The sequence below is a fragment of the Carcharodon carcharias genome, chromosome 23 (assembly GCF_017639515.1).
Source record: "Carcharodon carcharias isolate sCarCar2 chromosome 23, sCarCar2.pri, whole genome shotgun sequence".
In the NCBI taxonomy this organism is placed as follows: domain Eukaryota; kingdom Metazoa; phylum Chordata; class Chondrichthyes; order Lamniformes; family Lamnidae; genus Carcharodon; species Carcharodon carcharias.
In genome coordinates this window covers 10,332,176-10,348,184 of record NC_054489.1, presented here as the reverse complement: position 1 = coordinate 10,348,184, position 16,009 = coordinate 10,332,176, and the positions used below count along the sequence as shown (strand labels likewise).

The 16,009-nt window shown below is 43.5% G+C and overlaps 1 protein-coding gene across 1 annotated transcript in view; it reads left to right on the top strand.

Moving 5' to 3' along the window:
* Positions 1-16,009, top strand: part of LOC121269069 (voltage-dependent L-type calcium channel subunit beta-1-like) — a 68,345-nt gene that overhangs the window by 4,726 nt on the left and 47,610 nt on the right. Inside the window, exons 3-6 of the mRNA XM_041173507.1 lie at positions 296-415; positions 12,277-12,399; positions 13,396-13,517; positions 14,028-14,116. Coding sequence (XP_041029441.1) covers positions 296-415; positions 12,277-12,399; positions 13,396-13,517; positions 14,028-14,116 — 454 coding nt within the window. The remainder of the gene's footprint in view (positions 1-295; positions 416-12,276; positions 12,400-13,395; positions 13,518-14,027; positions 14,117-16,009) is intronic.

Below are 16,009 nucleotides of genomic sequence, written 5' to 3'. Positions count from 1 at the left end.
CAAGTAGATGATGAGAATCTTGAAGCTTGTTACCATCCAGTAACATTTGAGTTACCATATTGAAGTGGGAAGTATGATTTAAGTCTGTAACATTAAAATTCAATGGCAAACTTTAAAAGCAAAATTATTAATGTATAGATACTCTATTTGTGTATGAAATTTGAGGGTTTGTTTAAAAGGATGATTGTGTATTTTAAGATTTGAATTTAGTATCAAAATATTATCAGTGCAGATCTCCTGTTTTCCAGCAAGGCATTGAAAAATGTTTTATTCTTTTCCCCATTTTTCTGCTCAGGGTTCAGCTGATTCCTACACCAGCCGTCCATCAGACTCCGACATCTCTCTAGAGGAGGACAGGGAGGCTCTACGCAAAGAAGCTGAGCGACAGGCTTTGGCACAACTTGAGAAGGCAAAGGTAAGCGATTCACATTCCCTCACCTGCTCTGCCATCTCCTGTTTTCAGATTTGCTCCAAGGAAAAGGCCTGTAGTCCTGAGCACTCATCTGGAGTTAGGCACGCAATGCCAGCTAAAGCCTGAGGTCTTAAATCACAAAGAGTGCACAATGCCAGAGCGGTGATTCAAGCAAAATAATGGATTCTCCAGAGTTTAGCCGCTAAGTGCACTGTTCCTCCATCCTAGAGCCCAGTTTGACTTGTTTCTTTGATTATGCCTCTGCACGGTGCCAAGTCCAAAGACATTCTGTAGAAGTACTTGCTGTCATCATTTTAAGATTCTGGGAAAGAATGAGCCAAAATAGCAGAGTCTCCTGGATTTTGTGTTGGTTCGTTGATGTTCATGCTATCTGGCTATGTTGTTCAATTTTCTTGTCCAGTTCCCTGATGCTCCAGTTAGTAGACATCTGTTTTTCTGACACCTCTATACTTGTGTACTGCAACCTTAATAGATTTCAGACTGCTCAGCTTTCCAAAAAGGGGAAGAAAATAGAGACTAAATCAATCAGAATACTTGTTGTGGACCCCCACTGAAGAGATACTTGGTAAAAACTTGAACTATTTCTGAAGTCCTCAGGTAATGGGCAAAAAAATACACAGTGAATTGAGGGCAATACACTGCATTAAAAGGGTAATGGAAGCAGATTCAAAAGTAACTTTCAAAAGGGAATTGGATAAATACTTAAAGAGGAGAAAGTTACAGAGCCATTGGGAAAGAACAGGGGAGTGGGACTAATCTTTCAAAGAGCTGGCATAGGCAGAATGGGCCGAATGACCTCCTTCTGTAATAGTATTGATGACAACAATGGTTACATATCTCATTCCCGAACCTCAGTCTGAACTGAGGTCATCAAGCTCGAGAACGGTAACAATGACTTGGGTTTACAATATCACTTTTTACGTAGTAAAGCTCCCAAAGTGCTTCATAGGAGTGTTATCAAACAAAATTTGCCACTGAGGCAAAGAAGGAGATAATTGGTTAGGAGACCAAAAGCATTGTCAAAAAAGTAGGTTTTTTAGGAACATCTTAAAGGAGGAAAGTGCTTTGGGGAGGGAATTTAGTGCCAGTGCACTAAAAGGTGTGACCACCAGGATGTCAGCAATGCGCAAAAGGCTCAAATTGAAGGAGCACAAAGATCTTGTGTTACAATCCCAACTGATGTTAATACTGGACAAGTCAGATCACAGAGTGAAATCTGGTTTGATAGATCCTAACATCTTTCTTTTCAGAAACCATGGAGGGAAGTTACTGAACAAGTTCATGGAGGTTTTTTTTAAAATTCATTTACAGGATGTGGGCTTCGCTGGCAAGGGCAGCATTTGTTGCCTATCCCTAGTTGCCCTTGAGAATGTGGTGCTGAGCTCCCTTCTTGGACTGCAGTGGTTCATGTGGTGCATGTACACCCACAGAGCCATTAGGGAGGGAGTTCCAGGATTTTAACCCAGCGACACTGAAGCAGCAGTGATATATTTCCAAGTCAGGACAGCCAGTGGCTTGGAGGGGAACTTCCAGGTGGTGGTGTTCCCATGTGTCTGCTGCCCTTGTCCTTCTGTATAGTGGCGGTTGTGGGTTTAGAAGGTGCTGACTAAGGAGCCTTGGTAAGTTTCTGCAGTGCATCCTGAAGATGGTACACACTCCTGCTCCTGTACTTTGGTGGCAGAGTGAGTGAATGGTTGTGAAAAAGGTGCCAATCAAGCAGCTGCTTTGTCCCGGATGGTGCCAAGCTTCTTGAGTGTTGTTGGAGCTGCAGTAATCCAGGCAAGTGGGGAATATTCCATCACACTCCTGACTTGTGCCTTGCAGATGGTAGACAGACTTTGGGGATTCAGGAGGTGAGTTACTCTCCGCAGGATTCCTAGCCTCTGACCTGCTCTTGTAGCCAGAGTATTTATATGGCTAGTCCAGTTCAGTTTCTGGATAATGGTAACCCCCAGGACGTTGATAGTGGGAGATTCCAACGATGGTAATGTCATTGAATGTCATGGGTTGATGGTTAGATTCTCTTCTGTTGGAGATGGTCAATGCCTGCCGTTTGTGCAGCGTGAATGTTACTTGCCACTTGTCAGCCCAAGCCTGGATATTGTCCAGGTCCTGCTGCATTTGGACATGGACTGTTTCAGTAGCGGAGGAGTTGCGAATGCTGCTGAACATTGTGCAATCATCAGCGAACATCCCCACTTCTGATCTTATGTAAAAGGATGGTCATTGATGAAGCAGCTGAAGATGGTCGGGCTTAGGACACTACCCTGAGGAACTCCTGCAGTGACGTCCTGGAACTGAGATGATTGACCTCCAACAACCACAAACATTTTCCTTTGTGCTAGCTGAGTGATCCTGGCAGAACCTAAAATGGCATCAGTGAGCAGGTCATTGCTAAGCAAGTGCCAATTGATAGCACTGTTGACCCCTTCCATCGCTTTACTAATGATCGAGAGTAGACTGATGGGGCAGTAATTGGCTGGGTTGCATTTGTCCTGCTTTTTGTGTACTGGACATACCTGGATAATTTTCCATATAGCTGGTAGATGCCAATGTTGCAGCTGTACTGGAACTGCATGGCTAGGGATGCAGCAAGCTCTGGAGCACAAGTCTTCAGTACTATTGCCAGAATATTGTCAGGGCCCAGAGCCTTTGCAGTATCCAGTGCCTTCAGCCATTTCTTGATATCATGTGGAGTGAATCGAATTGGCTGAAGACTGGCATCTGTGATGCTGGTGACCTCCAGAAGAGACCAAGATGGGTCATCTACTCTGCACTACTGGCTGAAGATTATTGCGAATGTTTCAGCCTTTTCTTTTACACCAATGTGCTGGGCTCCTCCATCATTGAGGATGGGGATATTTGTGGAGCCTCCTCCTCCAGTGAGTTGTTTAATTTTCCGCCACCATTCACGACTGGATGTGGCAGGACTGCAGAGCTAAGATCTGATCCAATAGTTGTGGAATCACACACTAGTAGTCCTGTGTTATAGCTTCATCAGGTTGACACCTGGTTTTTAGGTATGCCTGGTGCTGCTCCTGGCATGCCCTCCTGTACTCATCGTTGAACCAGGATTGATCCCCTGGCTTGATGGTAATGGTAGAATGGGGGATATATCGGGCCATGAAGTTACGGATTGTAATCAAGTACAATTCTGCTGATGCTGATGCCCACAGTGTCTCTTGGATGCCCAGTCTTGAGTTGCTAGTTCTGTTCGAAATCTATCCCATTTAGCACGGTGATAGTGCCATACAATGGGATGGGGGGTTTCCTCAATGTCAAGACGGGACTTCGTCTCCACAAGGACTGTGCAGTGATCACTCCTATCGATGCTGTCAGGCACAGATGCATCTGCAGCAGGAGATTGGTGACAATGAGTTCAAGTATGTTTTTCCCTCTTGTTGGTTCCCTCACTACCTGCCGCAGACCCAGTTTAGCAGCGATGTCCTTTAGGACTCAGCCATCTGCTGAGCTTTTTACAAATAAAATATATAATATAAATATTATATATTAAACAAAGAAAATGAACAGTACGACACCAGACAAAAAAGGTTAGAAAGATCTCAATATAAACACAAGAAGATGATTCAAATTCACACTATTTCTTTGCCCCAGCAATATCTTTGCATATACATAAACCAATGAAGAGTTACCACTAGTTTGACACGAAGACCTGTCATTTGGAACTGGCACAGTTGCAAACAGTTTTCTTCCAGTGAATTCTAGGATATTCACTCGATACTTTGCGCCCAACTCATATATCTCCCCGAAACACCCAAAAAAACCCACACTCTAAATTCACTGTTCCTTCAACTGCAGAGCAGACAAATGAGTTCCCTAAACTCAGCCTTTCAGTAGCACCTCTGCTAAACTGATCACTTTACTGAGTCCTATAGCTGACTATTCAATAAACTACTCCCCCAACAGCCTTGTAGTTTTACTTATCAGAGAGCTTAAAATTCCTGTCCCCTCTCTCTGACACACACTGAAACACACACTGACCTCACTTTTCTGTCTTGTCTCTGTGTCTGTGTCACTCAACCATAGTCGCTAGGCAACAGTAAAGTTTTTCTATTTTGTTAAATTATTTTCTCAGAATCACTAAACTTTTAACCCTTTTAATCTCCTTAGCTTCAGCAGTTGTAAAGCCTCATTAAAAATGTATATTTACAAACAAACCCAAGAGACCTGACCTTTTAGTCAGGAATCTATCCAGACTCCTAGGCACCAAGGCTCACAAGCAACCTAACTGAAACTATATTCAACTTAAAAATTATACCTTGTCCATAACACTTGGAAAGTTGTAAACTGAAGGAGACAAGTGAGATAGTAACCTCCTCCACTCCTTCTCTTGACCCCACAAGATAAATAAACAGTACCTTACCTAAAATGGCCCCATCTCTAGGAAGTGGCTCTTCCAGATTTAACAGGGGAGTTTAAAGTCCTCTATACATTTGCTGATTTCTGCACTGAAGTTCAATTATGTGTGCAGTACCTAACAAAATAGAGGACATAAGCTATACTTTCAGATACACCAAAGCTGCAGGACAAGAGGGATAATTGGCAAACTGACTGTTAGACACAGGCCTTTTACCTCTGGAACTGTGGTTCAAATCTAACTCAGACTAATGGGATGAACATCTTGCTTGTGATTTTAATTCATTCAAAGTCCTTTAGCTTATACAGTGTTAAAATTGGGCCCAAGACTGACTGCTGGCTGTTAAGGATTCTAAGTGAATTGATTTTTGAGCAATCTCAATCATTTTCCTTATTAGCATGCACCTACACCACAAAACTGTCCTTAATTTATCAGTTAAACAGTTTCTCCCTATCTACTCTGTCCAGACCCTGCATGATTTTGAATGCTTCTATAGAGTCTCCTCTCACCATTCTTTTTTCCAAGGAAGATGGTCCCAACTTCTCCAATTTATCTTAGTTACTGAAATTCCTCATCCCTGGAGCCATTCTCGTGATTTTTTTCTGTATCCTCTTTAATGCCTTCACATCTCTCCTTAAGTATGGCTCCCAGAGCTTGACAATATACTCCAGTTGAGGTCAAACCAGTGCTTTATACAAGTTTAACATAACCACATTGTTTTTGTACTCTATGTCACTATTAGTAAAGCCCAGGGCACTGTGTACTTTATTAAATACTCTCTCAACTTGTCCAGCCACCTTCAATGACTTATGCACATATGCACCCAGGTCCCCCTGCTCCTGCACCTGTTTTAGAGTTCACATAATCACAGAATTTTAACAGCACAGCACCAGCCCTCCAAATAAGCATTATGACCTAGTGCCATTGCCCCGCCTTTTCTCCGTTCCTTAGCACATTGTTTCTATTCAACTAATTATCTAATACCCTCTTGAATGCCTCAATTGAACCTACCTCCACCACACTTCCAGGCAGTGCATTCCAGACCCAAACAACTCGTGTGAAAAAGTTTTTCCTCATGTCCACTTGTTTCTTTTGCAAATCACTTTAAATCTGTGCCCTCCCATTCTTGATCCTTTTATGAGTGGGAACAACTTCTCCCTATTTACCCTATCCAGCCCCCTCATGATTTTGAACTTCTCTGCCAAATCTCTTCTTAGTCTTCTCTCCAAGGAGAACAGTCCCAACCTCTCCAATCTATCTTCGTAACTGAAATTTCTCATCCCTGGAATCATTCTTGTAAACTTCTTCTGCACTTTCTCTGATGTGTTCACATCCGTCCTATAATCTGGCGCCCAGAATTGTACACAATTCTCCAGCTGCGGTCTAACAAGTGTCATATAAATTCAACATAACCTTCCTGCTCTTGTACTCTATGCCCCTATTAATAAAGCCCAGGATACTATATGCTTTATTAACTGCTCTCTCCACCTGTCCTGGCACCTTCAATGATCTATGCACATATACACCCAGGTCTTTCTGCTCCTGCATCCCCTTCAAAACTTCATCCCTTATTTATATTGTCTGTCCATGTTCTTCCTATCAAAATGCATCACTTCATGCTTCTCCACAATGAACATCATCTGCCACCTATCTGCCCACCCCACCAACTTGTCTACGTCCTTTTGAAGTTCTACACTGTCCTCCTCACGGTTTACAACACTCCCAAGCTTCGTATCATCCACAAACTTTGAAATTGTCCCCTGCACACCAAGATGTAGATCATTAATATAGGTCATAAAAAACAAGTGTCCCAATACCAACCCCTGGGGAACTCCACTACAAACCTTCCTCCAGCCCGAAAAATATCCATTGACCATTACTCTCTGCTTCCTATTTTTCAGCCAATTTTGTATCTACATTGCTACTGTCCCTTTTATCCATGAACAATAACTTTTCTCACAAGTCTGTTGTGTGGCACTGTATCAAATGCCTTTTGAAAGTCCATGTACACCACATCAACAGCATTACCCTCATCAACCTTTTCTGTTACCTCTTCAAAAAACTCCAGCAAGTTAGCTAAACATGATTTCCCCTTTAGAAATCCATGCTGGCTCTTCCTTATCAACCCGTATTTTCCATGGCCAGGATATTTAGGTCAGTGAGTAGGGGGGGGCGGGGTCCGCTTACCGACACGTAATATGACCCAGGATGATGTCGGGCGGAACTCCCGACCTCACCCCGCTTCATTTCCATTTTCAGGTCAGCGGGGGCTCAGCCAAATCAGCTGTTCGCCCGCAGACCTGTCAACGGCCAATTGAGGCCATTTTAAAAGTAATTAAGCTCATTAATGGACCTGCCTGTCCAACCTTAAGGTTGATGGGCAGGCTGGGAGCCCTGGCGGGCTTCAGAAAAAGCATGAAACCTCATCCAAGGGCGGGATGAGGCTTCATGAGGGTTTTTTAAATTTTAATAAATATTTGATTAAAAGTGATGGACATGTCCCAACTCATGTGACAGTGTCACCTGAGGGGACATGTCAAGGAAGTTTTATTTTTTGCCCCTTTACCATTTTTAAATTTGGCGCCGATCTCCCTGAGGCAGCACTTAGCCTCAGGGAGATGGGTCGCTCTTTCTTCACGCTGGGTGCGCCTTAATTGGCCTGCCCACATAAAATGGCGGCGCGCCCCCAATCGGAGGCATGCCCGCACGTGCCCGCTCCTGCACTACCCCCTAACGGGGGAAAAATTCTTCCCCATGTGACTATTAATTCTATCCCAAATAATTGTTTCTAGAATCTTGCCCACCACTGAAGTTAAAATGACTGGTTTATAATTGCTGGACTTATCCTTATAAACCTTTTTGAACAAGGGTGTAATGTTTGCAATTCTCCAGTCCTCTGGCACCTCCCCTGAGTCTAGGGAAGACTGAAAGATTATGGCCAGTGCCCTTGCAATTTTTACTCTCACTTCCTTCAATATCCTTGGATGCATCTCATCCAGTTCCTGTGCCTTGTCAACTTTAAGTACCGACAGTCTACTCAACACTTCCTCCTTATCAATTTTGAACCTTTCTAGTGACAGAGTTTCCTCTTCTGTCACCATGGTCTGAGTAGCTCCTACCTCCTTGGTAAAGATGGATGCAAAGTATTCATTTAATACCTCAGCCATGGCCCCTTTATCTATGTGTAAATCCCCCTTTAGGTCCCTAATTGGCCCTACTCCTCCTTTTACCACCCTTTTACTATTTATATGTCTGTAGAAGACTTTGAGATTCCTCTTATGTTTTCTGGAGTCTTTTCTCATAATCCCTCTTTGCTTCTCCAATGTGCTTTTTCAGCTCCCCTCTGAACCTTCTCCATTCCTCCTGGTTCTCAATTGTATTTTCTACCTGACATAAGCGCACTTTTTCCTTTTTATCTTAATTTCTACCTCCTTTTTCATCCAGGGAGCTCTGGATTTGTTTGCCCCACCTTTCCCTTTCCATGGAATATACCTTAACTGTGCCCGAGCCAATTCTTTTCTGAAAGCAGCCCATTGCTCAATTACAGTTTTTCGTGCCAATCTTTCATTCCAGTCTATCTGGCCCAGCTCCATTCTTGCCCCATCGAAGTCTGCTCTCATCCAGTTAATTTTTTTTATTCTAGATTGCCAATCGTCCTTTTCTATCATCATCCTAAAACGTACAATACAATGATCACTGTCTCCTAAATGTTCCCCACTGACACTTGATCTACTTGGCCCACCTCATTTCCAAGAACCAGGTCCAACAGTGCGTCTTTTCTTGTTGGATTGGACACTTACTGCTGTAGAAAATTTTCCTGAACACAATCTACGAACATTTGCCCCTCTCCACCCTTTAACGCTACCACTGTCCCAGTCTACGTTCAGGTAATTAAAGTCACCCATTATAACTACTCTATAATGCTTGCATCTCTCTGTAATTTCCCTGCAAATTTGTTCTTCTACATCCTTCTCACTATTTGGCAATCTATAGACTATACCGAGCAATGTAATTGCACCCTTTTTGTTCCTTAGCTCTAGCCAAACTGATTCTGTCCTTGAACCCTCTGGGACATCCTCTTTCTCCAGCACTGCAATGCTCCCCTTAACCAATACCGCCACCCCTCCTACTTTCCTTCCTTTCCTATCTTTTCTGAACACCTTGTACCCGAGAATATCTGACACCCAGTTCTAACCTTCCTTGATCCAGGTCTCTGTTATCGCCACAGCATCATATTTCCACATGGCAATCTGCTCCTGTACCTCCCCAATCTTATTTACTGCACTCTGTGCATTCACATACATGCATAGTAACCCTGATTTAGATTTTGTTACTTTCCCCCTCACCCCGACTTTACCTATTAACATACTATTCTCTAAACTAGTGGTATCTGTCCCTCCCAGTATTTTGTGCACCCTGGTATTCCCCTCTAATATTTTCTCTTGGTTCCCACACCCCTGCTGAGTTAGTTTAAAACCTCCCAACAGTACTAGCAAAATGCCTTGCAAGGAACTCAGTCCCAGCTCTGTTCAGGTGCGACCTGTCCAGCTTGTACAGGTGCCAACTCCCCCAGAGCCAGTCCCAGTGTCCCAGGAATCTAAAGCCCTCCCTCCTGCACCATCTTTCCAGCCACACATTCACCTGCCTTATCCTCCTAGTTCTGTACTCACTGACACGTGGCACTGGCAGCAATCCAGAGATTACTACATTTGAGGTCCTGTTTGCTAATTTTCTACCTAGCTCCCTAAATTCTGATTGCAGGACCACGTACCCCTCCCTATCTAAGTCATTGGTACCAATGTGGACCACGACCTCTGGCTGTTCACCCTCCCCCAGAAGAGTTGTTCTCTTTAGTTTACATTGTTCTTCCTACCAAAATGAATCACTTCACTCTTTCCTACCACCTGTCCACCCATTCCACTAAGCTGTCTATGTCCTTTTGAAATAAAAACAGAAAATGCTGGAAAAACTCAGCAGATCTGGCAGTATCTGTGAAGAGAGAAACAGAGTTAACATTTTGAGTCTGATATGACTTCTTCAGAGCTCTGAAGAGATTCAGAAGCTCCACACAGTTCACAAATCATAATCCTTCCAAGTTTTGTATCACCTGCAAATTGTGCCCTGTACACCAAGGCCTAGGTCATTAATATATATCAGGACAAGCAAGGGTCCCAACACTGACCCCTGGGGAATCCACTACAAACCTTCCTCCAGCCAGAAAAATACCCATTAACCACGACGCTATTTCATGTCATTAAGCAAATTTTAAATCCATGTTGCTACTGTCCCTTTTATTCAATGAGCTAAAGCTCTGCTCACAAAACAGTTAAATTTTCTAGACGGTGGTCTCCATGCTGTTGAGCCGAACATGATGGAGGATCTCGTTGGTCCCTTAATTGGATATTAATTGGCTATGACAATCAGAGATCCAAGGATGAGGGTGCTCCTCTGATTCTTGGTGGGTTGCAGTAGAGCGGAGGGACCTGGCTGAATTATACCTGACCATGGAGTGCCTATTGCTGAGAAGGGTCCATTCCCCAACAGTGGCATTACTCACTTTCAAGAGCAAGAAGAAGGTTGTGGGGAAAGGGAATTATTTCTTTCAGACAAGAACCAATAACAGCGGGAACAGTTTGACGGGAAGGATGGTTGAGTCAAGGATGCTGAATGTGATCTATCTAAAGTTGAATAAGTCATCTTGTGATGAGATTGATATAAAACCTGGTGGATTCTGAGATGTCAGCTAACATTTTGTAATAATGTTTGAGACAGGTGCAGTCTTGTTGAAAGAAATAACAAACCATTACACTGGACTCCTTTAGACAATAGCTTTTGGTGTAATGGGAAGGTGACAAGATTGGTACTCAGGCAATATCAGACCAAGTGGATTCAAGGACATTTTTTCTCCCACCGAAGGTCTCAATTACTAGTGTGTGCAGGAAAGAAATACAATAACTTGGTACAATAACTATGACTCACTTAAGTCATAGTTGTGTTCCCTGAAAATTGCGGCTTTAACTGAAACAACTTTAAGTGAATCATAGATTCCCATAGAAATCAATATTTAAAGCAGGGTTAGGTTCCTTCATCTGGAAAAATCACATAAGTTCAAACACTGTATGGTACATGTGCAGTTCTGTGCATTCTGAGCTGAAATAACTTGCAAAAAAAAATAAATTATTAAATACAGAAGAAATACTGTATAAATTCAAATTAGATAACATTCACCAGTTTCTCGTGCTTCTTACACAGTCCCTCGAGTTCGGGGATCACGCACTTCCACTCCGGTTCAATGGGTTCTGGGATGGCTGATGAGTCCGACGCACAATCTGCAGACTCTGCCACGTGTGGGGCAGCTGTTGCTTGGAGGCCTTTGCACTCCCTCCACCCGCTTGACTTTGCCTCCGCACGTTCCTGATGAAGACTCAGTGCCTTCCTGAATGAACCTTCTCCCATCTTGGTCGGTCACCATCGAGTCGGTGGAAACGTTTGAACTCTTCAGGGATGCTTTGTGGACATCCCTAAAGTGTTTCAGTGGAGCTGGTTTCGAGTGATTAGCGCCTCGATGCTGGGCTCTGTCACTGGCTTTAAAATGGCCTCTCCCACCTCATCTGCAGAGTTGAATAAGGGCCGGACTTGGGACTCCAAAATTAATCAGAGAATTGCAGAGTCAGCCTCTTGAAGGGTAAGTACTGCACCCTGTATTTTTCACCCAAACAAGCCCCAAGACAAGAAAGCAATTTTACCTGTGAACAGTAGCAAATTCTTCCCACTTACAGAGTTTAAAATGGCCTTTCTGCCTCGCACGATGTAAAGCTTCACAACAGGCACGCCCGTGGCTCCAAAATTTAAATCCGCTTGCAGAGTCAAGGAATGGGCCTTTTCTACACAGAAATGAAGGAGGCTTCAACTTCTTCCCTGCAAAGAAAAAAAATCTGTTGGTTTTGGATATTCTTTGTTGAGAACTTGGGTTCAGAGTTTTTTGAAAAAGTATCACAGTTCCCTCGAGTGGGAACAAAGCCTCTGCTCGCATTCCCTTCAGAAAGGCGCTGATCGGGTCATGGGACCCAATGTCACCTACGCAAAGCAACGCAAAATGAAGCACAGCGGCGACACAAAGCTAAATTAAATCAAAATTGAAAACACAAATCAGAAATATCAGCCCTAAAAAATGCGCAACTTTAAAGTGGAATGACTTAAAGTGGGGCAACTTAAAACAGGGACTTCCTGTACTACACTTGCTGCCTTTTTGCAGCTTGGCCTTTAGCTGGAAGTTACCCAGAGCGATAGCACTAAGATTGAGAATGTATCATTGTGGGTGAGCACCAATGGGAACCACTGCTCCATCACATTCATGTGTGAACTGCCATTGTGCCCTCAGTTTTGATTCTCTTTGCAATGTGTTAATTGACTAGATGACAGAGCATCACCACAGTATCCTTCACTGGATTCTGTTTTATTTTAGACCAAGCCTGTTGCATTTGCTGTTCGAACAAATGTTGGCTACAATCCCACCCAGAACGATGAGGTCCCTGTGCAAGGCATGGCCATTTCCTTCGAGTCCAAAGATTTTCTACACATCAAAGAAGTAAGTGCTCAGCTCTTTGCATTGGATCTCTGCGGTCTGTACATACGTCAATGAATGGGTGCATACTGTATCCATGCACATATATGTAAGTTAATGAATATGATATAGGAAATAATCTCAGAACAAATGTTCTCAGATATGATGGAACAGCTGGACAAAAGGAAACAGGTTTAGAGGGTTGTGAAGAACAAGATTAATCAGATGTCAGTAAGTCTTTCTTTATACAGAGGCTAATGAACAGACGGAGGGTGTTACCAGGAATGGTGGGCGAGGACAGGTCACTGAAATCATTTAAACAGTTGGATACAGTAATGGGAAGAGGGGAAGGTTGATATTCCAAAAGAACGTCCAGACTGCCAAAGACCATCCAGATCCAAATCTGTCTTGCACGAAAGCTAATTTATGGTTTTATTTTCCTAGTTCCTTTATTGATAACAGGATTATATAAAGAGAATAAAAACCCAATTATCAACAGTAAAAATGGTCTGTGACTGTTGTAATGCCTCATCTGTAGACAGCTAGAAATGGTATAGAAACAGGACAAACCAATACAAATACACAGCCCAGTAATAGTGGAGCAATGGCTGAATCACTGGCAGTTGACTTAAACCAGTCTCCCTTCTTTCCAGTACATTGCCAGCTGCTTAAGGCCTTATCCAGAAAGATAGGGGCAACCAACGCACGATTCAGACTAAGAAACAAATCGGACAGAGAGGGTATTTGTTGCCTTCATTTTTTTTTGCTCACACTAATTCAGTGCTCGAGGAAGTGAGTCTTAAAGGGGAATAAAATACACTAATGAGTAAGTAATCTAAAGGATAAGAAACAGCAATAAGAGGTGGAAGGATAAACACATTGGCCATCTTGTGACTAATCCAGTGCTCTCAGTGTTGTGGAAGCTGGTATGTTGCTCACCACATTAACTTGCTCTTTCTTCATTTCTCACTGGGTAAAAAAGATAGCAATTGTTTAAGTTTATCTTTATCTTTTTTCCAGAAATATAACAATGACTGGTGGATAGGGCGACTGGTGAAAGAAGGATGCGAGGTTGGATTCATTCCAAGCCCCGTAAAGTTGGAGAATATTAGACTACAACAGGAGCAAAAGATGAGGCAAGGAAGACTTTCAAGGTATGGCCACGCCTTGGTTACACGCCCTTCCTATTATCTATATTCACAGTTATCCATAAATAGCCATCAGAGCCAGTTCTGGCTAGGCTGCAACTCTTGAGTTGGATATTTTACTGCGTCGCACCCTTAATTTGAAAATTTCGCTTGGAGTGGAGATTCACGTTGTACTGGGGCTACACCTTCAGGTCAGCTGGGTTGAACTTAGCTGCTAACTTAGTGTTTTTATTTGTTAATATTACTGATTTTCATACTCACTTTTTCACACAGCGAGTAGTTTGGAATGCGCTGCCTGGAAGAGTGGTGGGGGTAGGGTCGATTGAAGCATTCATGGAGGCATTGGATGATTATTTAAATAGAAACAATGTGCAGGGTTACGGGGAAAAGGCAGGAGAATGGCGCTAAGTTAAAATGCTCAGAGAGCTGGTGCAGACACGACGGGCTGAATGGCCTCCTTTTGCACCATAACATTTCTGTGGTTCTGTGATTTATTTTCCCTTTTAAATTTTATTTTAGTAAGTCTGGTGGAAACTCCAGTTCCAGCTTAGGAGACGTCACAGGAACCAGGAGACCCACACCTCCTGCAACCGGTAAGTGCCAAACATCTTCCTTTAAGGCAACGTGAGGGCAAGTGAATAATCAAAAGACCATTCTGTTCATCAAGGCTGCTTCGATCCTTGGCTATTCCTTTGCAATCCTGAGGCAAAGCTTGAGCCGCAGTCAAAGTACAAAATATTCATGCGTCCCCACATGTCTATTATTCCAGAGATGTAAAATTGAATTTTTTTAAAAAACTGTAAAAGCTGGAAACATAAAAGAGAAAGTGCTGGAAATGCAAAGTGAGTCAGTCAGCGTCCAAAAAGAAGAAAAAATGAATCTTTAGGGTAGAGATTTGCCATTGTTCAACGAGTCGTGATGTAAAATGTTAAGTTCCTTCTTTTTCAGAGTCTGAAGGAAGTGCTGTACATTTCTGGCACTTTCTGTCTCGACTGACCCTTGCCTGATCCACTCTGCCTCCCCAAAGAGAGAGAAAATACCCCCCCTCTCCTCTATCTAGCACAGCCTGCACACACATGGCTACATTTTACTTGCCCCCACCAGGCATGCTTTCGGTTGGGGGGGGGGGGGGGGGGGGCACACATAAAATAGGGCGGGTGCCCACCTCACCACCTTCCCACCCACCCCCTAGCTCAACCCCCATAAAATGTGGGCACCAAAGTCAGCAGCCTCGTCTCCATTTTTAAATAAATAATCAACAAACAATCGGGCTTGTTAACAAGCTAATTGATCCCAATGATACAATACCCGTGCCATAAAACAGTTGGTGTGGGCAGCCAGGCAGGAGAGGGCAGGGCACTTGTTTTTAAAAAGAAGTTTCAAAGGGCGGGAAGGAAGGGCGGGGATATTATCTTTGGGGGTGTGATCTTTGCGGATCGGGGGATAGAACCGAAGACGGAAGCCCTCCTTTCTTCCTTCCCACCTGCTGCATTAAACACATCATCATCATCATCACCCCCCCCCCCCACCACCCCACCTGCCCACCCTGCCCAAGTCCTCGGAGTTACCTGGCTTCAGGATCCACGGGCCTTCTGCTTCCTCATTACAGCCCTGGCAGTGCCACTAATGTGCTCCTGGCACTGCCGGGACTGATGGAGCTGCTGGCCAATCCAATTGGCCGTCAGCTCCCGAAGGCAGGGCTTCCTCAGTGCAGGCACGATGGGCCAAATGGCCACTTTCTGTGTTGTAACAGTTGTGATTCCATGACACACGATTACTTAGGATTTACAGCACAGAAACAGGTCATTCAGCCCAAGCACTTCATGACAGTGTTTATGCTCTACTGAAGCCTTTTCTCATTTAAATCTACCATCATCACCATTTATTCCCTTCTCTCTCATATACCTGTCTAGTTTCCCCTTGATTGCATCTATACTATTCACTTCGACCACTCCCTGTGGTAGCAAGTTCCACATTCTTATCACTCATGGTGTGAAGAAGTTTCTCCTGAATTCCCTTTTGGATTTCTTGGTGACTACCTTATATTGATGGCCTCTAGTTATGCTCTGACCCACAAGAGGAAACATTCTCCACTCTATCAAAACCTTTCATAATTTTAAAGAACTTTGTTAGGTCACCCTTCGGTCTTCTGAAAGATTCTCAAAATGATGACAACATCCTTTGAGAATGAATAATGTCTGGGAGCACCAATGGTAGACTGAGTCTGGTTGGTATGAGATTGGCCAGACTTCTGGTTGGTGAATATTGGCATTTCTTGCCATGACTGCCTGGTGGATGGAAGACTGGCCAATGGGCATTCCATTTTGGGTGGGGTGGGGGGAGTGGTGTGGGAGGAAGTGACTCTACCTACCAAACACAAAATTAAATTTTGTGATATTAGTGGACAAATGATTAACATGTTAAAATGACATTTAAAGTAAGCAGTTTAACACTCGTGGACAGTCCTGTTTTATTTCAGAAAGCCA